Below are 25,553 nucleotides of genomic sequence, written 5' to 3'. Positions count from 1 at the left end.
GGCCCGCCATGGCGCCCCCGGCCCCGCGCCCTGAGGGAGCGCCGGGCCGAGCGCGGGATGGCGGCGAGCGCGGCCCCGCAGCGGCCCCACAGCGAGCACCGCCTCACACCCGCGTGGCTGGGAAAGGCCGCTGGAACATTATTATTTTTAGGGACACTAAAACGTTGTGGTCATTGCCCCTTGTAGGAAGCCTTATCAAAAACTAATTATTGCTCCTCATTAGAGCCGCATTACAGTTCTGTGAAGAAATACATGAAAAGATAAAAAGTGGCAGAAAAGTCCGTCCATTAAGAGTATGAGCTGAATAAACTTTCCATTTGTGAATAAAACCTTGAGAAGAGGGTCTGCAATATTTAACCTAAAAGGTAGTGCACCTGGTTGACAGAAATCATCATCCCAGTGTCAGGAGCACGTTAACATTTCAGACTACAAACAAGAACTGCTTCTACAATTATTGTAGAGGTTAACAATAATTTCCATCTTTAACAGATAATAAAGTTGTAGTAAAATAATATTTGCATTCTCTATTAAAGGAACTCTGCAGATGACCAGCTGATTTGGACGAAAGAACATTTACTAGTTTGTTTTTTGTATTGCAGCCACCGCAACAGCAGGACCAGCACCTCCAAAATCTGCCTGGCCACTGGCAGCACCAGCCACTGGAGCTCGAGTCCATTTTGGAACCAGGGCGAAGTGAACAGCTGGCTCGAATGAACGCCTGGGAGCCCACACCCTCTCTGTCCCTCAAATAACAATGTTTGTTGCATTCTTATTACACTGAAAGCAAAGCAATAAGCATTTGGGAAAACCACATCTACAGGCTGCTGTGTGGGAGGACATTACAATGTTATCCTGTACAGCAATCTCTTACTTCTCTCTCTCCATTTGATAATAAAAACAATGGTTGTCCCTTTCACACTTTGCTCCTCTGCTTTTTGTTCTCCGTCACCCTCCCTAAAACAACACAAACGGAGCCATAGTTTGTCAGATTCCAGACTCTGGAATGCATTTTCATCAGCCCATTTCTATCTGAACGGGAAGTGCAGAGCTGCTGCAGCAGCCACAAAAGCACAAGAGGTCCCATACATCCCCGTGGCTCCTCTCCCACTGGGTGAATTATCGCTATGGACAGGAGTCCATACTGACATCTCTGCCATCTCTCCTGTGTCATCTCTCTGCACACCGTTCCATCCCCCTCTGTCTGTGCTACTTAAAGTGATTACAACTCGAGTGATTCATTACACCACAAGTCTTGGAGTCACTCCCCCATACAAGAAAATAAAAGCTCTCCCTCTTTTCTATGAGATCTACTTTCTGCTGATATTTGAGTGAGATGATGGCAACCCAGACAGAACTGTCATCCAACACTTCTTCTTAAGTAGCTTTTTACCCCTTCGTGACTTGGTAGAAACAAAAACTCAAATGAAATGGAACTGGAATGCTCCCAGTGACACACAGTGCCAGACAGTGACTTGCAGGTGGGAAAGCACCTCTCCCTGGAATATGAAGACTCTGAAGTTACCTACATGTGCATCGTCTTTCAGATTCCCTTGAACTGACAGCTCCCCCACCTACCTGTGTGAAGTTTTATATGGCAACAATGAAGGGAAAGAAAAGTACTAATAGAGAAAGTGAGATAACAAAAACATAAAATAGAAAAATAAGCTCAGCAGCAGAATTAGAAATCAAACTTTCTCCTGAAAACAGCAACAGGAATCTAGCCAAGAAACAATGGTCTTGGTACACTTTGGAAACTAGAAGTAGAATAATGAGGCATATTTTATTTAATCAGTAATACATAATAAATATTTTCTAGCATCCTAATTATGGATTTAGTCCTATAAATCTTTACTTGCATAAGAAGTTTGTACTTGCAATGAGTACTAAATACTTGGAAGATGTTTATGCCGTTCTTTAAAAATTTGTTTATTAGGAGACTGAAACAAAGAAGTAGATTGTAGCATCTAATTATGAAAAAGAGGATACACATCACATCCAAGTAATGTGGCACTCTCTTTCTTTTAAGGCGAACACCACAAATGCTGAAAACATTTGGATTAAAATAAAAAGTTTATAATTTAGGTACATGTTTTTTATACTGAGTATCATTCTGGCAAATACTAATAAGCAAGCTACTCCTGTTCAAGATAAGCATGATGTATTGTACTTCTGAGATTGAGCTATTTATAATTTTTACTGCTTTATTGTTGTTTTTAAAAGTGTGTAGATATATGTAAATATTTATACACATAAATATTTTACAATCCATATAATCATTTTAAAAACAGTGCACTTGCAGAAAAGTATTAACATGAAAACATGTATTAAAATGCTAGTCTTATAATATTTATGTTATGCATTAAATACAAATTACTGTATATTTTTGTTCAGAAAAGCTTTCAAGTTCTGTTAGCATTATTTGATGGCTTACATATGGAAAAACGGAAAGAAAATTATTTTATTATTCTCCGCTAGAGGGAGAGAGAGCAGCTCTTGTTGCTGGGCAGATTCTGCGAACTTTCATTCTGCACCATTTAAAGCAAAGATGTCAAGTTTTGGGGGGGAAAAAACCCGAGCAATTTAGTTCATTATATTATCAAATACGAAGTAACTCCTAAAATACTGAAGACCTGAAATCTAAAATTTCATTGCTGCTAGGTTACTTTCTGGAATCAATACTACACCAAGTTTATTTCTTTAGACATCTATGTTAACACATTTATTAAAACGTCTGAAATAAATAGCAAAAGTAACAGAAATAATAATAGTTACTAATTTGATAATGAAACAAAATTACCTACATTGTACTTTCCATTCTGTATTGGATGAGGAATATTCCTGCAGGTAGTGCATCATTTTCACTGCTTCCTTGGAAATCAGAGCATGATTTCTTCCACCCAACAGGTCATCCTCTATCTCAGAAGCTCAGAGAACTCTCAGCTTCCCAGAGACAATTTGACAGCAACTGTTCAGACTGTCGATGTTTCCATTTCACCTAAATAACCTGATGATGCAGTCCATGATATCCTCACAAGTGTCTGTCGCTTTCAGTCCTCTGGATTCTGGTTTGCAGTTTGTGGTGGGGTAAGAAAACAAGAGCTGGTGTCTGTGTGCTCACAGAACGTGTGGGAACTGCCCCAGCCCATAGAAACACGAGACACTTGGTTTAGCTCAGAGTACTGAGCAGGACCAAGTTTCTCATGCATTTGTAAGGTCATTTGGACAGTGGGCACAGGATGCACAGTACCTAAAGGACAGCCATGGATGGCACGTAATCAAAAGCTGAAATGCTATTTTCATTTAAAACCCACTGCAGAAAGAGTACAGAAGAAAGGCTGGGAATGGTTAATATGTCAATTGTCAAAGTAATAATCTAGCACAGGAAGTTTAAGTGACCTTGAAAAGTTGTAAATATTTCTTTATATACTGTTACATGGACAAACTAAGCACAAGGCAACAACTGTTTGGTTTATGTTCATATAGATTTCAAAGGAAGGCCTCTGTTTATGGTTCAAGAACATCAAAAACTTAACAAGGAAGCACAAACCAGGCCGTAATACAATGTTTGAATTTAATTCTGAAGTTTATAAAATGCTCACAAATAAAAAAATCCCATTACATATATTTCTGAACTGCAGTCCTGTTTATATTTACATAAGTTTTCTAAGGAACTGGAGGCAGTTTAATAATACATTCTTTTTTTCTATCTCTGTTTAAGGAAAATTATAGTTATTGACAGTATGAGCACTATGGAGAGATTGTAAAAACCCCAGTGAAACAAGCAAATGATATTGGAACACTTACTGAGAAGGAAGGAATGGCTCTATCTTAGACACATAATGGCAGCTTTTGTACAAACAGTTCTGGCTGAGCTGTCACAGAGATCTCTGTTGCAGGATCTCTGGGGTTTTTTGGCCTAATAGAGATCAGTCACACTCCAGCTCTCCAAAACAGCACGTGCAGCTGTGGAGAGCAGGACAGCAGCAGAACACTCAGCACACCCTGGCAGCTTCACACAATGTGAGAATCCCTGGTTCAGGTACTGCTGCAGATGACCTTATGAGATATGAGCCACTAATGGCACACTGCAACTTAGTTGTGAGCTGAGGAAGTCACCTGCTGTAACTTGTCTGAAACATTTACAGCTCTCAATTCAATGGAGGACAGTGTATGTATGTGTCTCCTTCTGTCTCTAATCATTGTTTATCTGCTCTGTTCTCATGAATTGGAACACCATTGCTGTTCTGGTGTTTAAAAAATACCTTTTCTAGAAATATGTTGCTTTGGGGTTTTACCCAAATCAAGCTATTAAAATGTTGTGTTAGGATTTCATGAAAGTTTTGATATTTCACAAACTATTTATAAAGAATGTAATACTATGGCAGTGGTGCTACAGCAAATAAAAACAGAAACAGAAAGGAAGATCACACAGTTCAAATTAATCTCAGAAAAACTCAATGTTTACTAGCACAAATGCTGTTTTGTATTATGTTTTTTAAATGTTTAGAAATCAGAAGATTTTTAACCAAAATATCTGTCAAGATAAGCATGAAGAAAACTACAGAACAAAGTTACATATATATTCAAAACTTTATGCGTAATCTGCAGCAACCCCAAATTTATTGGTTTGCACTAGACACGTGCAAAACATTCACTTCATACCCACTAAAGTAAAACATTTCAAGAGCAAAAATTTAGAGATACTGCACACAGATTAACACTGTGACTTGAGTGCCATAAAATCAGAGATAGCCTTGGTACCATTGAAATAAATACTTGAATTTATATTTACTAGTTCAGTGCTAATTTGACCTTGCAGGAGTTTGCAGTTAATTTGGTATATTTGCAACAGGTGCAACCCACAACCAAGTCATGCATTGCATTCTCTGAGATCTCTTACATGCCCAAGTCTGACCCAGAGGAAGTGAGTGCAGTGCCAGTGTGAGTCATGTTGGAGGCTCCAAGCTCTCAATCCTCACGGTACTTCAGATGTTCAGCCAGCTGCAACCACACCCTTAAGCTCAAACGTTTTAAACCAGAAAAGCGAGATATCACCATGTGCAAAACATGTTAGTTACAATTGCAGTTAGGATTTTTCCTGATAAGATAGTTTATCTTCCTTCTCAATATGCAACTTTGATTGCTAACGTAGAAAGCTGAAGTTAAATAACACCACATAAAGGGACTGTTTTCTCACCTCTTCTTTTGTTTTGTGAGCGAGTGTCATTCCTCCTGTGCTGTGACTTTCTGAATTAGGGAAATAACTACAATGAATTGCAGAACACCCATTTTCCTGTGCACGTCTTTATCTATAATGTGGAAATGTAGGTTTGCTGGTGCTGCTGCCACTGAAGAACTTAAAAGTGTGCGGGTGGCAGCAGTTCAGTTCTGAAGCAGCAGTCACCTTACATACTCCTACCCATACAATGTACCCTGCCAGCTCTTTAGACCTTTGCAACTCAGTATCCTGTTCCTGCTCACTTTCTCCCTTCATTCTTGCTGCACTTCTTGTGGAAGGATGAGCCTCCAACCTCTCATGTGAGGCAATACTTAGTTTTGCTGGGAGAACTTCTAATATGAATCTTGACAAGTCACTGATAAAATAGCCTCTCCACTCTGAGGCAGGACTGTTAACTACTCTGCAGCATCCCCAGCTGCTGAGAAACATTCTTTGGTTCTTTTAATACAGTCCAGGAAACACACATTTTTCACCACATACACAGAGTGTTTTTTATACAACTTAATTTAAAGAGGGTAGCCTTAGATTAAATGGTGCAAAGAAATTCTTCCCTGAGGGTGGTGAGGCATGGGCAGAGGCTTCCCAGAGAGGCTGTGACTGCATCACCCCTGGAAATGCCCAAGACAAGGTTGGATAGAGCTTTGAGCAACTCAGTCTAGTGGATGGTGTTCCTAACCACAGGAGGGGGGTTTGAAACTACATGATCTCTAAGGTCCTTTGCAACACAAACCATTCTATGATTCTGCACTGTCCTCCTAAAGGATCTAAGGAAGTTGAACAGGACCTTCTATATCTGTAGCTGATGTAATTCATCAGCTCTTGGAGAGAGAAGAGAGAAGAGAGAAAAGACAAGTAATTATTCTCCAAAAGGAAATCTGCATGCCAGCAATGATAAAAATGTTGCTTTTTCATCTACTTTTGAATTCCATTCCCATGGCCTATACTCAGTATTGGGTGAACTCGAAGATAGCAAATTAGTTCATTCTTTCCCATTTGAGTAAGACTCTGCAGCTATCATGGGAGTAGGCAGGGGAATTGCTGAAAATGTTCATACTTGCTCCGAGTATTGTTTGGTAATGTTGTTTTGGGGTTGAATCCACCAAAGATACCAAGGATTCTCTGCAGACAGGCAGTGGGAAAAGAAGAAAATATGCATCATTTCTGTCTGGGAGTCTGGACCCACCAAAATGAAGAGAGGGCACAAGCTTTTAGGGTGTTGTAAGATATTTGTACTACTGTGCAGTCTCTATGCCAAATGATAATATTAGGTTTCTTTCCTTTTTTCCTTTTTACCCAGCCCCAATGTAACATGCCCTTACAAATATACAGAATTCTTCAATCACCCGAAGAGGCTTATGGAAGAAAGAGGAGGCAAAATCTATAAATTATCTTTCTTTTAACAGCAACTTGTGTAATGAAGAATTGGCCAGGTCATTTGGTGATACTTTGTACTGGTTAAAAGTTCAGTGGTTCAACAAAACTGGGAGAAGGATTTCTTTTTCTGTTCTGTATCTTGGTGCTGCAGCAACCAAGCTCCTATTTCAAACCTTTCCTTCCTCATCAATCACTACAGCACTGTGACTTCATGGGAAGCAGGGTGGCAGCTTAATGAGAGCTTTAGGGAGGAGTGATCAGCACTACAGCAATAGTAGAGGAAAAGTGCTGGGAAGATAAATAGCACCTTATATTTTTATAAGTACGCATTTCCAGAGGGCTGAATGGTCTGTGAGATCTACAGCACAGCTATCCTTTTGAGCATAGGGGATTAAGCAGTGGTTGAAGCTGAAGATTATGGTCTGAATGAATGAACTGCGAGATGGGTTAAAACTGCATGGAATCCTGGGCTTGAAGAATAGGAATCAGTGGGGTGTTTAGTTGGTGACCAGTACAAGCAGAACACTCAGGGGTCAATACTGGCACCAGAATTGTTCATTACCTTGATTTTAGCTTGAATAATTATATAGGATGCACCTGCAGCAGATTTTCAGATAATCCTAACTCAGAAGGGGTGATTTCCAAATAAAATAGCAGAGATCCAGTTGAGACGTGTTTGGGAAACTTAAAAACTGAGGCAACAGAAACCTTACAAAGTGAGATGAGGAGTGCAATGGGAAGACATGCGGTCAAATAGTGCCAGGAACCAGTGCAAGCTGCCAGAGCAGCAGCTGAAGAGCATGTGGGGTCACAGTGGACACTAAACTGAACATGAGCCAGCTGGGTGTTTTCACTGTGAATAAAGTGAACCACCACCTGAGCTACATTAGGAAGGGAGCATGGACAGTAGAAGAATGGAGATTATTATTCCTCCTTATTTAGTGACAGTGAGTTCACACCTGGGATAATGTGTCCAGTTTGGGGTTCCTCAGTCCAAGAAGGATGTATAGAAACAGGAGAGGGACATCCAGAGGGCTGATGAGATGGTAAATGGCCTACCGCATACAGCTTGTGAAGAGATTTAGAATAAATTTGGCTTGGCTTGCCTGGCAGAGAAGAAAATAAAGGGATGTATGACAACAACCTGAAACTACTCGAAGGGGAATGGCAAAGATTATTGAGGTGGACTCTTCTCAGTAGTAGCAAATGGCAAAGCCAGAAGGAAAAGTCACAAGCTGAGTCCTTGGAGTTGTGACAGGACGCATGTGATTGTGCATGGCTGGTGCTACACAGGAACACACTGCCCAGAAAGGCTGGCCAGTCTCTGTCCTTGAAGGCTTTCAAGGGCAGCTTAAGCAAGGCCATGACTGACCTGCAACACCACAGGTCACAGTCCTGCTTCAAGTGGAAGGCTGGACAGGGTGGATCCCAGAGATTCCTTCCAACACCACCCCTAGGACTATGCTGCCCAGTGGCCCCCAGACAGTAAAGGAAATTGAGTTATCAGTTCTTCTTACTTCTGTCTTCTTCCCTCTCTCCCTCCATCCCTCTTTCCCTCTAAGTTATATTATGACATCTAATTACCTTTATGTTTAAGGGACTAGTAAAACATCCTTCCTTTTTAGTTGGGGTTACTCTGCTTGCCATTCAAGCATTTTACACAGTAAAGATTTCTAAGGCACCAGAGTCTGTCACTTTGTTTTCCTCTTATTTTACTGAATAAGGCACCTTATTCTTCTTAGCTAAAAATGGCAGACTTTTTCTGATACCATAGGATTGTCCTCTCCATTCTTACAAAATTGACTTTTTTCCTTACTGAACATAATTTCTACTCTTGCTATTAGACCTGCACAGTTTAGTGGTTACAATTTACACATTTATCTTCCCAAGAAACAACATAAATCCAAAACAATAGCCCAGAACCAGTGTGGTGTAAGAACCAAAGCTGCTGAAGCAGTATGACACAGCTGAGCGAATTCTCCATCAGATCAAATCTCTGTTGGCACAAGGATTTAGGCACATAGGTGGCACTCAGGTACTGGAGGCACTGGGTTGACAGCCAGTCAAATCTGTTTCTGCAACAGACTTAATAAAGGATGTTAGCATGTTAGATAATTCATAAATCCAAGAGTATGTGTCTCAAGCTTAACTAATAACACTAGTTGATAAACAGCAAATTTCAAGTGCCAAGCCCCTAGCATTAAGCCTTTTAAGAAATTAGACTCCAGTCAAGAAGCTAATGTCAAGTTATGAATTAAATTCTGGGATACACTGTTGGGCAAGTTATTATTGTAAAAGGTGAAATCATCAGGGAACATGTGTACTGTAGAATGACACATATTTACAATGCACTATCACAGTCTTTTTAAATGGAAATCTAGTTTTGTTTATGAAGAAGACAAATAAACCTAATCACAAGTCTCTGACACTAATCTAGTTATTTATTCTGTAAAAAGATATCTTTTTGAAGACTATAATGCAAAGTAGTGTAAATTACCCAACCCAGATAGAAGTGTTTCATATTCATATATTCGATAAATTAGATCCATAATGTATCAGCACATTTTTAATGAAAAAAACAGATAAGACTTGCATTTATCAGTAGATAGAGGAAAGAGTCAAGCAAAAATGTAGGAAAATATTTTTAAAGCCCCAAATGAATATTTTTAACCCTCTTCTGACCATTTCTTCTCTAACAGATTCTGTGCCACGTTTTGCACGTAGGCAGCACGTGTAACACAAAACATTCCTGTTGGCCTCTCCTCATTTTGTCTTCTCTCAAGATATTTCTTATGTCTTCTTGAACAGCCTTCATTTCTACTACTCAGTGCACTGCTAGGACATCAAGAATCTCTAAGAATGAAAGTTATGTGTGGTGGCATAAGGTGAATATACCTTAGCCTGGGTATATTCACTGCAAATAGAGCAACAAATTGCAGAATGTAAACCTCATTAGACAGGTTACTTAGAAAGATCCAACTGAGGAGCAGATACTGGTCTGAAAAAGTAATGTAAAAAGTGCAGCTCTTCTCCCAAGGGTGGAATATTTTGGAAACTTATTTATAGTGCAAATAAGGTACCATACAGTGAAACTTCCCAAACTGCATTGTCAGGGTGGTTTGGATACATAAATTCAGCCAGCCACCCTGAAATAAATACATTCAATGGCCGTTAAAATCTCTATACTGGCTGATTTTATTGGATCAGATCCTCCAGCTCTCTGGGATGTAAATTTCCGGCCATAACCTGTGCAGCAATAAACTTCGTTCAGCCACAAGAGTGTGCATGTGAGAGGATTGCAAATCTGCTCCGCCAAACCAGAATTAGCCGGTATCGCAGGAATGAAAGAGCGTGGAGATTTGAAATTGCAGAGAATGGAGACGAGGTGCAGAGGACGAGCTGCCTGGGGAGCAGGAGGCCCCAGACCGGAGCCACACTCCTATGGAAAATAAGCCCCAGGGTGGTGAGCAGGGGCGAGGCTGAGCCGGCGCGGGCGCTGAGCGGAGCCGGGCGCAGGTGGACACCGGAGCCCGCAGCAGCCGCCGGGGTCCCGGGCGCGGAGCAGCGCCGCGGGTTCCGCTGGCAGCGGGACTCGGTGCCGAGGCGCTCAGGGACGGCGGCGTTGGCGGAGCTCGACGCGGTGAGTACCTCGGGAGGAGCCGGGAGCCACCACACGGCAGCGGCACCGGAGCGGGAGGGGAACGCGGAGCGGCCGCGCCGCCTGCGGCAGAGGCGCGCCGGGCTGGGCTGTGCGGGGCTGGGCTGTGCGGGGCTGGGCTGTGCGGGGCTCTCCCGGGCTGTCCCGGCGCGGGTCCCCCGGGGCCGGGGGCGGCGGCCCCTCGGAGGTGCGGCGGAGCAGGAGCGCGGCTGCCGCAGCGGGGTAACTCGCGGTCATCCTTTGTGCTCGGCGGGCGGGCGGTGCCGCGGCCGCGCCGCCTCCAGAACGCCGCCCCCGCCGCCCGGCCCCGCCACAGCCCCGGGCCGAGCCCGCGCCCCCGCCCCGGCCCCGGGCCGCGGGACAGCCGCTGCTGAGCCGTCCCTGGGGCAGCCCCGCGGCCCGGGCGGCGGCGGCCGTCCCCGCCCCAGCTCTGCTTCGCATAGGTGAACCGGAGTGCCGGGAAGGTATCGCGTGTGAAGCTCCCAAAGCTGTTCTCTTGGGAGAAAAAAGTACATTCCCTGCCTTCGGGGTGCTCCCGAGACAGGCTGTAAGCCTGTACAAAATAGAGGTGCACGCCTGATGCGAGCTGCCCACGCCCTTGGGACCAAGGGGAGAAAACTGTCCGCTATCTAAGCCAGTTCTGCTGTGCCCGGGGACGGGGCACCACGCGTGGGTCACACCGGGGCACAGCAGCGCCGAGGGGTCTCCGGGGAGGCCGCCTGAGCAGGGCTTGGGAAACATCCCTCAGGGAGGGGCAGCAGAGCAGCACCCCCGGTCTGGAAACGCAACTGCTGCCGACTTTATGCAAAATTGTGACCTGGCAATTAATTTAGCCTTTTAAGCATTTGATTTCCCTGATTTTGTGTTCCTTTCTGGGCATGCATTTTTATGCACTGGGGCTCTGACTGACAGAGGTGGCCGGTGTCCACATCTCCGTGAACTTGCTGACAGCTGAAGTGCTCAGCATGTTAGCAAGGTGAAGTCAGAGTACTGAAACATATGACAACCAAAATAAACCGTGTTTTTAGCAATGTTTCCTCTGTGTGCCTTCAGCAACCAAATAATTACATGTGGCATGTTTACTGGGAATATTACAAAATAAAACTCGTTACTAGTTATAATGCATTTATGAGTTATCCATTGGGACTCTCTTTAAAGTACAATTTTATTCTATAATTTTTAACACTAAGGCAGCCAAATGCTGGAGGTAGCTGACCAAATATATGTAAATAATTCATCGTATGGACTTTTTATAGCAAGAGCAGATGTTTTGCAGTGATCTAGTTGAACTACAAGCTAGAGAGCTATAGCTCCACTGATGGTACATGAACTTGGGTGTTTTGCTGCTAACTTTGGTCTTATTACAGCACCTGCATTTGTCCCTAAAATAGCTCATGAGTCAGGTTTTCAAAAAAGCTCAGCATCTTTGCAGGCACTAATGCTTGGGCCATTTTTCTAAGAGCTCTGCATACTTTGTGTGTATATGGTCTAAAAAGCTTTTTCTGGGGAAAAAAAAAATCATCTCATTCTTTTACAGGTGACCAGACGAGAATCCAGATTCCCCTGCCTTTAAATGAAATTATTTTTGAGGGGCTGTACTCAAACACTGTTACTGTGAATGGGTCTTCCCTGTCTTGCTTGTTGGGGAAGCTGGCTGGCTTCATCAGCTGCTGTCATTTTCACTGCAGTTTCTCTAGGATTTCACAATTGCAAAGAGTTCATTTGGCTCCTCTGCCTTTCATGAGCCTGTTCTTGGCAGTGCTGTGTGGGAAGAATGTTGAAGGCAGGTATGTGCCTTTCTCCTGGGTGCAACAGGCCATGGGACAATCAGACTATCCTGGGGAGGGGATCCAGGCATCCAATCCTTGCTTTACCCAGAGACTGAGAGTTTGTGCAGTTATTGGAGATGACCTCCTCTGCTTTTGAGTGTATTTACTCTGAACTTGTCACTGTAGTGAAAAGTTACTAGCACAAAAGTTATAATAAGCAAGAATTCAGTTCAAATGAAAAAGATATGCATTTTCTGAAGATTTGTGGGGGTTGATACAAGCATGACATTAACTTGCATATACTCAATCCAAGCCAGTTCTGTCAGCAAGACTGCAAAGAAGAGTGTCATAACTTTGCAGCTCAATATCAATTATTTAGCTTCAAATAATTTAAAATATGCAAAAGATGTGCCTATTTCCTGTCCAAAGAAGAATTTTTTTTGTATCCAGTATCAGGATTCAGGTGTGCACAAAACCAGTCAAAAGTATAAGAGAGAAAGGTGAGGATTTACATTTAATCTTGACTCTAAATCTCCTGTTACATAATTTTGTATTCCTTTATCTAAGATACACTGTAATATCCCTCATACATTCTCATTAATCTTATGCAGAGCATGTGCAACAGCTTGTGATTTTCCTTCATTCTGCCTCTTCTCATTATTTCCTATTAGCATGATTATTCACTGTATTTATCACCTTTTTGCACCTAGTCTCTCTCTGCCTTGTGAGTGGGCTGAATCCTCTGTAAGTAGTCCTGTAACCTACAGCAACAGAGGATCTGGCTCCAAGGACATTATTAGGAAAAGGTTGAGATGTCATCTTTAAGACCAATCTTTTGCAGAGGAAGGGTGAGATATAATTATGACTAAGGCTATCCTCTTTAATTTAATTAATAATATAATTTAATAATTGTGACCAGGCTGTCCTTTTATGGTCAAAAAACCAGTCTGTACCACTGCATGGCTCTACTTGTTCCCCTGCTGTTTGTCCTGCCTCTAACACCCTGCAGGACCTCTAGAAGGACCTCTAAGCACTATCCCCATTCTCTGTTTCCCAGTTTGGAAAGGAACAGCCTGGAAGGATTTCAGTCTCAATTTCCACTGGCAACTCGTCAGTTGATCCCAGCTTATCTGTCTGTGCAGCAAGTGTTAAATGTGCACAGTTCTTGTTCTTCTTCACTGTATGATCCATATCTCCCATGGCCAAATTAGGGCTAATGACAACTTAGTCACTGTAGAACATCCATCTGTGGAAGCTTTACTACCAAGAGTGCAACATATTTTAGCTGCAGCTCACTTATGAGGCAGATCAGTGCACTCTCAGAAGAACCTACACGTCAAGCTGCCCTTAGTTACATATGATTACCTGCATTGCCAGGAAGGGTCAGGTGGCACTTGAGTAGAAAGGGAACTTAGGCAGCAGCCAGGTTGGACAGGCTGCACATATCAACAGGTGTTCACTGGTGCCTGGGGCTGGCCAGCTCTGACTCCAGCTATGGATTACTGTGGAATGCCCCAGGGCCTTCTCTGTGTGTTTATCTAGCAATAAGAAAAAAAAGTAGAACAGTTTGGAAAGCTCGTAAAGGTAGTACTTGAGAAGTAAAATGTACTCACGTATTTAAAGACAAATTTTGAGTTGGTACAGAATCTGGGTTTGTCTGTTCACTGCCTGTTTGCAGCAGTGAGGAGCCGGCCCAGAGGCACACATTCTGAGAGATCACAGGAGACATAGGGAGCTTTTAAAAACAATTTTTGATAACTTTTTTTCCTTTCCACTGTTGTGAAGCCAATGTTTCTTTTTATTTCTCTGGAGAAGAAAAGAAGGTAAGAAAATACCATCTCTGGTAATTCGTAGCATTGCATTTCTAGTCTCCATGGAAACCTATGTGGTGCTCCACAGTTGGGTAAGATTTGAATCTGTTGCAGCAGAAATCAGATGGAGGAAAGACTGGATTATGCACCTTGACTAGTAATCAATTAAAAGTGGTTTTGAAATTATTGTGTTGCAATCTTAAAGTAACAACAGAATAAATCAAAGTAATCGAATTAAGTTAGTGTGACCTATGTACACCTGTGCATGTAACTGTCACTCAGTTTGATTTTGATAGGCATTGACATTAACTTGGAAGAATTCTTTATTTTTACTAGGATTATAAGGATTAATACTATGGAAACTGAACACATAATAACAAACTGTTGTCATATTGACTCTATTAAAAAGCTTACCAGAGAAGCTGTAACAATTGCCTTGTTGTGATTTATGTAAGCAAAACATTTTGAAAATTAAGAATCTGAATTCCTTATCTTTTCCTGTCTTCATTCTTGTTCTTCCACTGCTAAGGAAGAAATACATCCCCAAACTGGTTTCCTCTGGAAACATGTGGTAACTTCATCTACCTGCTGCTTCAGGACTTCACTTCTTCACTCCAAGCTTTCTGTGCTTGAACACAAAGGCACATCATCTTACTGGGACAGCAGAAGGTGACACAGAGAAGTAATATCCAGAGAGAGAGAGACCAATCTTTTTTGTGACCACAGTCAACCCATGAAGAGTGAGGGCTCTCAGCCACCTAAAAGTAAGTAAAATATATAATGGAAATAATGCAGCCTACTGTCAGCCTGTAAATACTCCTGCATAGACAGCCATGATAAAAAGCTACACAAAGAAATAAATTAATTGGACCATTTTCTAAGCATTGTACATTTAAACAAGGAAGTCACAGTATTCACTACAACTGCACTAACTATGGTGGTGAAATATGATAGTGGTTTGTGGCATTTACCATAACTGAACCACAAAATGTGAATATTTTGTATGTATTTTTAGGTATTTACTGCATTTGTTTCAGAATACTGTGGAGAAAATGTATGCTAGTCGAGAGGATATTGGATATGATTTTGGAGATGATTCAAAAGTTGGAAATAAGCCAATTAAGCCTAATCCAAACATCGATGGAGGATGGGCTTGGATGATTGTACTTTCCTCTTTCCTTGTGCACATTCTCATCATGGGTTCCCAAATGGCCCTTGGAATACTCAACATGGAATGGCTTGAAGAATTTAATCAAAGTCGTGGCTTAACAGCATGGGTTAGCTCCCTCAGCATGGGAATCACGCTTATTGTAGGTATGTGCCAGCATCACATATTTTAAAACTACATATATTTTTAGAATATGTTTGTCATTCATCCATAAAGTATTTTCTTATGGTTGTCCCAAGCTGACTTTTTAAAGTCACCAGGACAAATTTTACAATGTAGGTGGAGAAAGAGAATAACAGGGAAGATGACAGGGAAGACAGCCCAGAAGACTGCATGAGCAGGAAAGGAAGCCTGTGACTTCCAGGTCTGACTAGAATTAAGGAAACATGATCTGTGAAACTTGGAGTCCTCCCCATGCTCTGCCTGTGAGGAGAAAATGTTGAATTCACACAGTTTATATTTCAGTTTGGCAGCTGAATGAAAATGTATTTTTTTAGTTGTAGTTGAATCAACCCAAAATAGTATCTGGAGGAAATGTTTGTGTATATATGTACATACACACTGTATGACTCCCTAAATGAAGACTGAAAAAGTTATGTTTATATCTGCCTAAATTATTCTACTGAAAACAAGATAAAATGCTTAGCTTCTGGTTACTTGTGAAAAAATCTCACTCTTACACAGCATCAGCATTGGGAACAAGTATTTCAGCTTATTTCTCTCTTTAAACTGTCCCTTCTTCATGGGGCAGCTTTGATTGTAGGTGTTGCAGGTATTTGTTAAGTATTTAATCAATTGGTTGTATTTATCTTTCCATGATTTTACGAAGTAATATTAGAAATAAACTGAATTGCATGAGTTGTCTGGTGTTTTAACATTTTATTTAAAACATTAATAAACTTAAGGTGAAAAATTATTAGAGCATAAAGAATTAAATAAATAGTTTATAATTTCTTTCATGTTTTTTAACAGGTCCTTTTATTGGTTTATTCATCAGCATGTGTGGGTGCCGCACGACAGCCATAATTGGAGGGATACTGAATGCCCTGGGTTGGATACTGAGTGCCTATGCCTCAAATGTGCACTACCTCTTCCTCACCTTTGGAGTGACAGCTGGTGAGAGCTGCACTAATGTTTGAGGGTTCTTTCAATTATTTTTGATTCCTTAGAAGCTTATTTGAGTGAGTAAATAAGGAAGGTATACTGTAAAGTTATTCCAGCTCACTTTCACACTTTTTACAGCATGTTATCTTTTTAGGAAACTTATTTACTCAGTGGATTTGGCCCAGTGACTTCTGTTGTTGTTTAAATTTGCCATGTACTTCTATCAGTTTCACCCAAATGAATATATTAGAGGACATTTTTAATTAGGGAAGTTACTGTAACCCAAATTCTGACAAGTAAAACTTAAAAGATTAATTTAACATCTATCTAGCCAACTCCTCTCCATGTCACAGGAAAGAATAACATTTTTCCTCCAGAAGTTGCTCCACATTAATAAAATACTGGATTATGATAATTCAGCACTGTTTCGAAACCGATTTTAAAGGGTGAAGTGTGGTTCAGCTAGTAGGCAGCTAAGCTGTACACAGCTGCTCATTCACTCTCCCACAGTGGGATGGGGAGCGAATCAGAAAGGTAAAAATAAGGTAAAGAGAGTTTGGTAGATAAAGCAAAAGCTGAATGCATAAGGAATTAATTCACTACTTCCCACAAGCAGGCAGGCATTCAGCTGTTTCCAGTAAAGCAGGGCTTGGTCATGTGTAACTATTACCTGGGAAGACATTGCCACAACTCCAAGCATTCTCCCTTCCTCCTCCCTTCCGCCAGTTTTATTGCTGAGTACAGCATCTCATGGTGTGGGATGTCCCTTCAGTCAGCTGGGGTCCCCTGTCCCACTGCATCCCCTCCCAGCTTCTGGTGCTCTGCCACTCACAGTGGGTGAGAAACAGAAAAGGCCTCGATGTGTGTAAGCACTGTCCAGCAACAGCTAAACCATGCCTGTGGTTAGCAGCAGGGATTGGGTCACAAGTCCAAAACACAGCACCAGATGAGCTGCTAGGAAGCAAATTAACTCTATCCCAGCCTCACTTAAGATAATGCATGGGGCTGTATTTCATATGCAGTTTCTAATAATGGTTATTCATATTGTATCAACAACCACTTAGAGCAACTAATATTGCTACTGTTTTTAAAATTAAAATGACTGAAGTAATGTTTTGTCATTTTAATGAAATTAGATGTCTAGAAAACCTTTTGACATGTGCAACAGCCCAATCAAAATACAAAAAAGATGTGGGTTTAGGCATCTTCTTTCAAAACCAACAGATCCCTAGTGCCTGAATGTTCAGTTTCTAGCAATGTTTCTTGTGAAAAAATTCAGTTATATGAAGTAAGTTATGCAGAGGAACCCAGTATTAAGTACTTAAAGCACTAATCCATTTTGTTTGCTGCTCATTTCTGAAAATAGGTACTGTTAATAGATATGAAACAAAAAGGTGAAAGTTATCCATATAAGAAATGCAAAATTTGGGCTTTAATTACTATCTGAGCAACACTGAGCAGTTCAAGGGGCTTTGAAACATTACTCACCCCACAGATAACAGTTATGTTTGCAAATGAGGCACTGTCTATGTTACATTTGCCAGCGGGCAACATTATGGAAAAAAGGAACTGTTTGCAATACCAGTAATAGCTTCAGTACTTTGCATTCTCTTAAAATGTCCTTTCATAGAATTTCATAGGAATCTACAGAATTTCTAGACATAAAATTTTATCTAGCTTTTTGGATGGAGAAATACTCAGCTTAGCAAAGATCACTCTGATGACCCTTTATACCACCATACCATAGATTTCAGTAAAGTTGTAAATTCCTGAACAAAGAACTATGACCACAGAAAGGATCCTGCCTTTTTCAGAATTTCTGTTTTCATATATGTTGAATATAATCAAGCAGCCAGGAATCTACAAAGTTCTTCTTCAGCTCCTGCTGCTTTTCAGAAAGAGCACACATAAAACAACAAATGGCAGAGTTTAAATAAAGAAATTAAAGAGGGATGAAAATATTTTCCGGCGGGGGGAAAAAAAAATCAGAGGCAAACTTTTATGTGATATGGAGAAGTGAGATGATGCAGGAGTAATTCTGTCCAGAAAAACAGTGTAAAGATACCTGAGAGGTTCTTTCCAGCTCCACGAGACCTCTGCTCCCTGTGCCCTGCCTCAGGATCTCTCCTTGACCCTCAGCCCTGCCTGCTCATCCCATCCCCTCACTCACCATCCCCTCAGTCCCGGCCTGCCCAGGGAAGCCTCTTGGACATGGCTGCTCCTGGAAAGCTGCTTTTCCATTGCAGTGGCCGCCTCTTGCTGGCCACCTCTGGGCCTCCGCGCTGTGCTTGTGGGCCTGTTCATGGCTGCTGCCTTCAGTTCTTCCCTGGGATCCCAACCCCATCTCTCCACCCGCAGCCACCCTCAGCACATTCCCCCCCTCAGGACTCCCGCAGCCCCTCACAGCCGTTCCTCCCCTCAGGACTCCCGCAGCCCCTCACAGCCATTCCTCCCCTCAGGACTCCCGCAGCCCCTCACAGCCGCTCCTCCCCTCAGGACTCCCGCAGCCCCTCACAGCCGGCTCCCCTGCGAATCCAGGAGCGGGGCAGAGAGGCCTCCCCCAGCCTGTGCTTGGGTGTGGGGAGCAACACTGGTGCAAAATAAAAGCCCAGAAATGAAAGCTCATCTGTGTATTTGCCTAGGAAAGAAAGAAATGCTTCTAACGAGCAAAATGGGTCAGCTCTGGCCAGGGTCACTGCTGTGATGTTGAAGGGCTTTTTTCACGCTTTTCTAGAATCTCGGCTTTCCCTGGCCTAGATGCAGCTAGATCATGCTGCAGCTGCATGCAGCTATGTTAGCACCTATTTAGGAAAACGTCTAAGTCCCAAAACACTTCTGAATGACAATCACAGTTGTGGGAATCCAGGGCTTCCCTCTGGCTGCCCTGGCAGGTCTGGGACCCTGGCAGGGGTCAGGAACTCCCCTGTACAGAGCCCCAAGAGACACTGTCTGTGATCTCTGTCCATGGAAAAGAGTTTTCAATCTTACAGGATGAATTACAAGCTCTGAGTGTTTGATATAAGTAATAATTAAGTGTGGCACGGGTGCAAATGTAAAATTTTAAGTTTCTAGATTAGGGGTTCAAAGGGGACAAGATGGAGGAAATTGGGTGTGTCTTGTCCTTTTCCTCCTTCTTCATGCCCTCCATGTTTCACTGTAGTGTTGGCATTTTTCTATTGGTTTAGGCTGGGGGCACACTGTTCAACGTAGGTGACAGATATTGGCACATTATCATAAATATAGCACACGTAGTTTCTGGTATATAATGTTTGTAACATCCCACTGAGGGGCAGAGCCCCACACGCTGTCCTGCAGGACAGACCTGCGTGAGGGCAGCAGAACATGTTAGAGATAAGCAAGAATAAACAACCTTGAAAACAGCACAGACGAATTATGGCTTCTCCTTTGGCAACAGGGCAGAAAGACAGAGACTTTTTACAATCTCGGAATCATCAATACCTCAGATTCCGACACACAGTGAGTTGGGAAGCATTTTCTGCACATACCTGTTCCAATCCAAATCCCTCTATGAAGAATTTGCTGTGAGAAAAAAATGCTGAACTGTTACCTCTAATGATGTGTTTGCACAACTCATTGCTTTCTGCTTGAAGTATATGCCATGAGAACCCAGCCAGGTTTTTAACTACAGATGAGGGGTTTTCAATAGAATTAGAGATCTGCCTTGTAAGATTGAGCAGCTACTGTGTGGCCCCCCCTGGACTGCCCAAAGAGAACCAACCTGGAAGCCACCTGAGGTCCCACCAGTGCATGAACCCCACGAGCTGACTCCTCAAATACATGTCACAGTCATAGTGGCTCCACAGTTAGGGAACAAGGACAGGGACTCTGTGCGAATCTTTGTTGCTGGGGAACTTAGGTGAAAGCAACAAGATGTGCTCACTAAGCAGTTCTGGTCACTGATACCATCAGATGTGGGTATTATAATTGCAGATATTTCAAAATAGGCTGTGTCTATGTTTGTTCCCATAGTAACTGTCATTGATTGGTTGTGGGACATTTATAACTTTTCAGTGTTGTCATGCTGACCTGAGATAAAGGTTTTATATTCTGTGTGTTTAGTTTTTCCAGCAATAAATATCAGTATTGCATTCTCACTGGAATGAGTAGTGCAGATTTTGGAAAACACTACAAGACAAAAATGAAAGCTAACATCAGAATTGAATATTTATTATTGGTTTTACTACTATGCTTACACAAAAGTTAGGAATAAAACTGATTTTTTTCACTGCTTTTTATATTGTTGGCAACAAGCTCAGATTTATTTTATTTTTTTATAGGCATTGGAAGTGGCATGGTTTATCTGCCTGCAGTGGTCATGGTAGGGCAGTATTTTCAGAACAGAAGAGCACTTGCACAAGGGCTCAGTACCACAGGGACAGGGTTTGGAGCTTTCCTAATGACTGCCTTACTGAAGTACCTCTGCACTGAATTTGGGTGGAGGAATGCCATGTTCATCCAGGGGGCCATCTCCCTGAACCTTTGTGTCTGTGGGGCACTTATGAGACCACTGTCTCCCAAAGACCTCCGTGAAAAATACATGGTGAGAAATGAAAGTGAAGAAAATCAGGCAAAAGCTCTGTCCCACTCGACTGAGACTATAAAATCTAATGGAGTCCTTGGTGAAGAACCAGAGAAAAAAGAAGAGGCAGCAAATGAAGAAGTGCTTGGCAGTGTGCAGCACGCAGAAATTGGAGGTAAATCTGGAAGTGGAAGGAGTATGTATGGACTGCGCCTCTTTAAGACAGTGAGCCAGCTGACAGTTACAGTCAGGAAGGGCTTTGCACTCTGGTACTCCAGCTACTTTGGAGCTGCATCACTGTTTACCAATAGAGTATTCGTGGCCTTTATCATTTGGGCTTTGTTTGCCTATAGCAGCTTTGTCATTCCCTTTATTCACCTTCCAGAAATAGTCAAGCAGTACAACTTATCTAGGCAGGACAATGTATTTCCTTTGACATCCATTATAGCCATTGTTCATATTTTTGGTAAAGTGATCCTTGGAATCATCTCTGATCTCCCGTGTATCAGCACATGGAATGTCTTCCTCATGGCTAACTTTACCCTGGTCACCTGCATTCTTACTTTGCCACTAATGCAGACATACATTGGCCTGGCTGTGGTTTGTGCTCTAATAGGATTTTCTAGTGGCTATTTTTCTCTAATGCCTGTTGTGACTGAAGATTTAGTTGGAACTAAACACCTTGCAAATGCCTATGGCATCATCATTTGTGCCAATGGAATATCTGCTTTGTTTGGACCACCCTTTGCAGGTAAAAAGTTCAAATTGCTAACCAACTGATGTTTGTGTAATGACCGTGTGACTATATTATTAAACTTTCTTATGCTATGAGCATGTGTAGTTAGCAGAATCACAGCTGCTCCAGAATGGACATAACATCGAGCTTTACATTGTACAGATTTACAGGTCACGTCTGCTGGGTTCCAGCTCACTGCTCCTGGAAAGCTGCTTTTCCATTGCAGTGGCCACCTCTTGCAAATTACAGTTCTTGGACATAACCCCAAATCTATTACAACCTACCCTTACAATTGTATGTTTCCTTAAAATAGTTATCATACATTTTTTTTTTAAATGAGAAAGGTGTAACCTATTTTTTTGTTTTGCATACTATATGCACTATACATCCTCATTCCTTTACCCACATGAAGAAATGGTAATTAGTTCTCAGGGTAGGCAGCTGTTTGTATCACAGTATTACCCCAAGGACTGTGCTGTGTGTTTGGGTGTCTCCACTCCAAACTACCAGCTGATGTGTTGATTTAACTAACTTTGCTTTGCCTTCCTTCAGCCAGAAGCTGACCTACTTTGGGGACTGCAGTGCTCATAACCTCTACTGCCATCCCCAGCAGAAGGGAGAAGTGTATGTCTACTATCCCTAGAGTTACTTAGGTTTAAACAGACATTCATTATAAATTTCCTCATAGAAAGAGGTAGGGGAGTACAGAAGAGATATGGGTACTGATTGTCAGTACTATATCAGACTCCAGCTCTCTGTTACAGAGTGCTGCTGAGAAGAAAGCTGTGAGAAATCTTGGGAGTCATGGCCTTAGTCAGCCAGGGGCAGCTCCAGGCTGAAGGGAAGCCAGCAGCAGCATGAGCAGCGCAGGAAAGTGAGAGCCCCTTCTCTCCCCACCACTGGGTGTGCAACATGAGTGAGAAGAAAGCTCACTCAGTGCTTCTTGAAAGCAGCAGAGTTTTACTCTGCCACATTCCCTCAGCATCTCCCAGTCTGTGCTAAACCTGTCTCTGTATTTGGTCTTTGGTTAGGAAGCAAATTGGATGCAAGTAACTGATGTAAAGAGAGCTTCTGATATTGCATCGCAATGCAGCCAGCAGGGAGTGAGGGAGTTTTGCTCATTTGTGTTCTCAAACCTTCCCAAAGTAATGAATAAGTAACTTTAATGAAGAAGTAACTTTAATGTGCTTTTGCAAAGGAATTGAGGCTGGAATGAGAGTCATTGCAGTATTGAGATTGTATCTCTTGAACAGTCTTCTATTGGTATGTGAGGCTTGGAGACAGCTATGGGGAATGTGTTTGCTTGCACAAGGCACAGCATTTGAAATACCCAGTACTGGGCATTTTACAGAGGCAGTGATAGGGAGGAAGAACTAATTGGTTTGGGATTTAAAGTTTTGATTTTAACATTAAATCTGTGATATCTTGTTTAAAAAATAGTGTTTTTCCACAAAGCATCTGTGGATTTGACAGAAATGTTATTAAACAAATGTGAAGTATTTTTTGTATTTTCTTAGGAAATGTACCTTTTTGGCAAACTTTGTAACAAACATATTCTGTCCTTATTTTCCAGGTTGGATCTATGACATCACACAAAAATATGATTTTTCTTTTTACATAGCTGGATTGCTATACATGGTGGGAATAATTTTTTTACTTATACAACCTTGTATTCAAAAGAAACAGTCAAGAGAAAAATCTACAGAAGAAGCACAAGTATAGAACAAATTCCAGAATTTTTTTACAGAACTTTTTTGGTTTTGTCTTTCTCTTGTGTGACAGTATGGAGATGTTTTTCTTACAGAACCAACCCATTTAGCTGCACTTATGTGAAAAGCAAATGTGCTCCATAAGGCTTATAAATTATTGGAAATGTGCTTTTAAAATTATTTAAGATATTTTACTTTAGAACTACCAAATACAGCGATTAAAAGCACACTGCTAGTATTTCAATATTAGAACAATGCTAAGAACACTTACCTTTTCTTCTCTTTTAATATTTCACCATTAACCATTGGTGAAAATCCACTGACTGCAGTGCAGTTACTCTGATTTACACTAGTCCTATGAGAGAATTTGGTCAGGACATGAATGATTTATAGAAGTTCTTTCTACTATGTGTTCAATCTGATGAAAGATTAGTTACTGGGTTTTAGAAAATGATTGTTTTACTTGCCTGGCTAGTCAAGTACTGTAGAAATGCTACTATAATAATTGCATTAATCCATTAATTCAGCGCACTAAAATTACTATTTCTGTGATGCAAATCTGAAGAAAAGTTCTCGTATATTTCTGAAATGATTCAGTTGGAGTCAATTGGTCCCTCCTAACCCAGTATATTCTGTGATTCTATTTTAATGATTTTTAATTTTTTTTTTTTAAGTATCAACTGCATCTAAAGTAGCCATCCTCAATACATAGGCTGCATTTTAAATGCTGTGATACTTAATGCACCTGAAGTAAAAAACCCATAAATGCAGAAACAGGAAACATATGGAAACTATCATTGTGACTGGAAAATGTTTCCAGAAACAGTCTGAGTTCTTTCACCCCTTTACCTAATTAGAGTTAGTGTAGAATTTAATAATTGCCACTCTTTCCATGGGAATGAACTCTACTACAGCACACTAAATTTTATTATAATTTAATTTAATTTAATTGTTCACAAACTCTGTTACATATGAACAGTCATGTCGCTTCTTGTAATGTACACCATGAACTGACTAAGATTCATCATGTTTGAGAAATTTATTTACTAGAAAATTAGATACTGCAGAACATGGAATAGCTAAAGAGCATTTAAAATATTCAAATAAATTTTCTTAACATTAAGGGTCTGGTAATCAGTGCAGAAGGTGATGTATGGTGGTTGAGGGCATATTTTTTTCAGCTTTGAGAGGTGAGTCTGATGTTAATTTTCCTATCAAATAAGAACCACTGTAAGTTTTCATCCTCTTAGCTTTATGAAAGTTCTTTGCATGACAAATCAGGTTCTTAGTTTAATATTTCTATGTGCTGCTGGAATTCCTTAAAAAGCAATTGAAACTATTCAATTATATTGAAGAATTATTAGGAAACAGTTCAGTATGCAACAATATCAATATCTTTATCTTCTTTATAGCTGCAAGGCTGGGTAACAAAAAGTTCTGAATGTGTATTGTTCTATATTGCAATTCACCAGCTTCTTAGTGTTGCACGTCTACACCTGTTGGCAGGGACATAATTTAAAGTATTCCTTAAAGATCACTGAAATGAGCCAAGTTAAAAAATATAACCTTGAGAAACCCTGAATTACTTTAAGATTTACATCAGTGCAGTCATATAGGGTAGTTATGTATGGCCTTTAAAATTCACATAAGACAACTGAGGTGGCACTGAACTGCAACACACAGTGTGAACACACAGTCAGTAACTTCCTAAAATCAGCTTTTGTTCTTGGAGAAAATGTGCATGCAAATGTTCAGATCAGTTCTTTGTTACAGGTTAAATGTCTTCTTGGTGGGAATGCTGCTGATGGCTCATTTGAATGGAGATATCTTTTATTGGTGACAAATATATTGTAGTGATGATTTCCTTCATTTGCCTTCTTTGTTGAAAGATATGTATCCTTCATACATAGATCTTCACTTTGTCTTTTGTCAAAAGCAATGTTATTTGCATATTACAGTAATAAAAAATATGTTGTTCACTTGTGATATCTGCAATAGATCTTTCTATAGAGGCTCTTACAGGGCCATATATTGGGAATAAACTTATATTACCCAAAAATATACTTTCTGTTCATTTATTAAGTTAGTATAGTATTTTATCCACATAGTAAAATTTGTATTTGTTATTATCCTAAAAAGAAATAATCACAAAGAGGAAAGAATATATATGGCTTCTTATACCTGAAGATCAGCAATCACTGAATGTTTCCAGCATATTGATATATAGTTCTAGAACAAAAAAACCCCATATCTAAATCAGTGAATATTTAAGTATTAAAGTACTGGTTTATAAAGAAACAGAATTATACAAGAACACTGTATTCATAGTTTTTAGTCAATTTATAAAATTTAAATTTAGTACTTGGCATGTTAAAAATTTTTAAACTCTTAACACGCTTCAAATATGATACTATTATATCCAAATACTGAAATCACTGGTTTAAT

General features: G+C 41.0%; 1 protein-coding gene across 4 annotated transcripts; it reads left to right on the top strand.

The window, feature by feature from the left end:
• Positions 1–9,875: 9,875 nt before the first annotated feature.
• SLC16A14 (solute carrier family 16 member 14) lies at positions 9,876–25,094 on the top strand. 4 transcript variants are annotated; one of them, XM_041718105.2, is made up of 7 exons: positions 9,876–10,253; positions 11,809–12,058; positions 14,381–14,615; positions 14,867–15,165; positions 15,992–16,135; positions 20,422–21,414; positions 22,973–25,094. In XM_041718105.2, exons 4-7 carry the CDS (start codon positions 14,904–14,906, stop codon positions 23,119–23,121), a joined length of 1,548 nt encoding a protein of 515 aa, XP_041574039.2. In that variant the 5' UTR covers positions 9,876–10,253; positions 11,809–12,058; positions 14,381–14,615; positions 14,867–14,903; the 3' UTR covers positions 23,122–25,094. The 4 variants fall into 4 exon arrangements, with proteins under 4 accessions (XP_041574039.2, XP_030135913.4, XP_041574038.2 ...); XM_030280053.4 differs by lacking the exon at positions 11,809–12,058 and having other exon boundaries at positions 14,385–14,615; XM_041718104.2 differs by lacking the exon at positions 11,809–12,058 and having other exon boundaries at positions 14,889–15,165.
• The last annotated feature ends 459 nt before the right edge of the window (positions 25,095–25,553 follow it).

The sequence above is a fragment of the Taeniopygia guttata genome, chromosome 9 (assembly GCF_048771995.1).
Source record: "Taeniopygia guttata chromosome 9, bTaeGut7.mat, whole genome shotgun sequence".
Lineage (NCBI taxonomy): Eukaryota > Metazoa > Chordata > Aves > Passeriformes > Estrildidae > Taeniopygia > Taeniopygia guttata.
The sequence above is the reverse complement of the archived record's forward strand: the minus strand, read 5'-3'. Positions and strand labels throughout refer to the sequence as shown.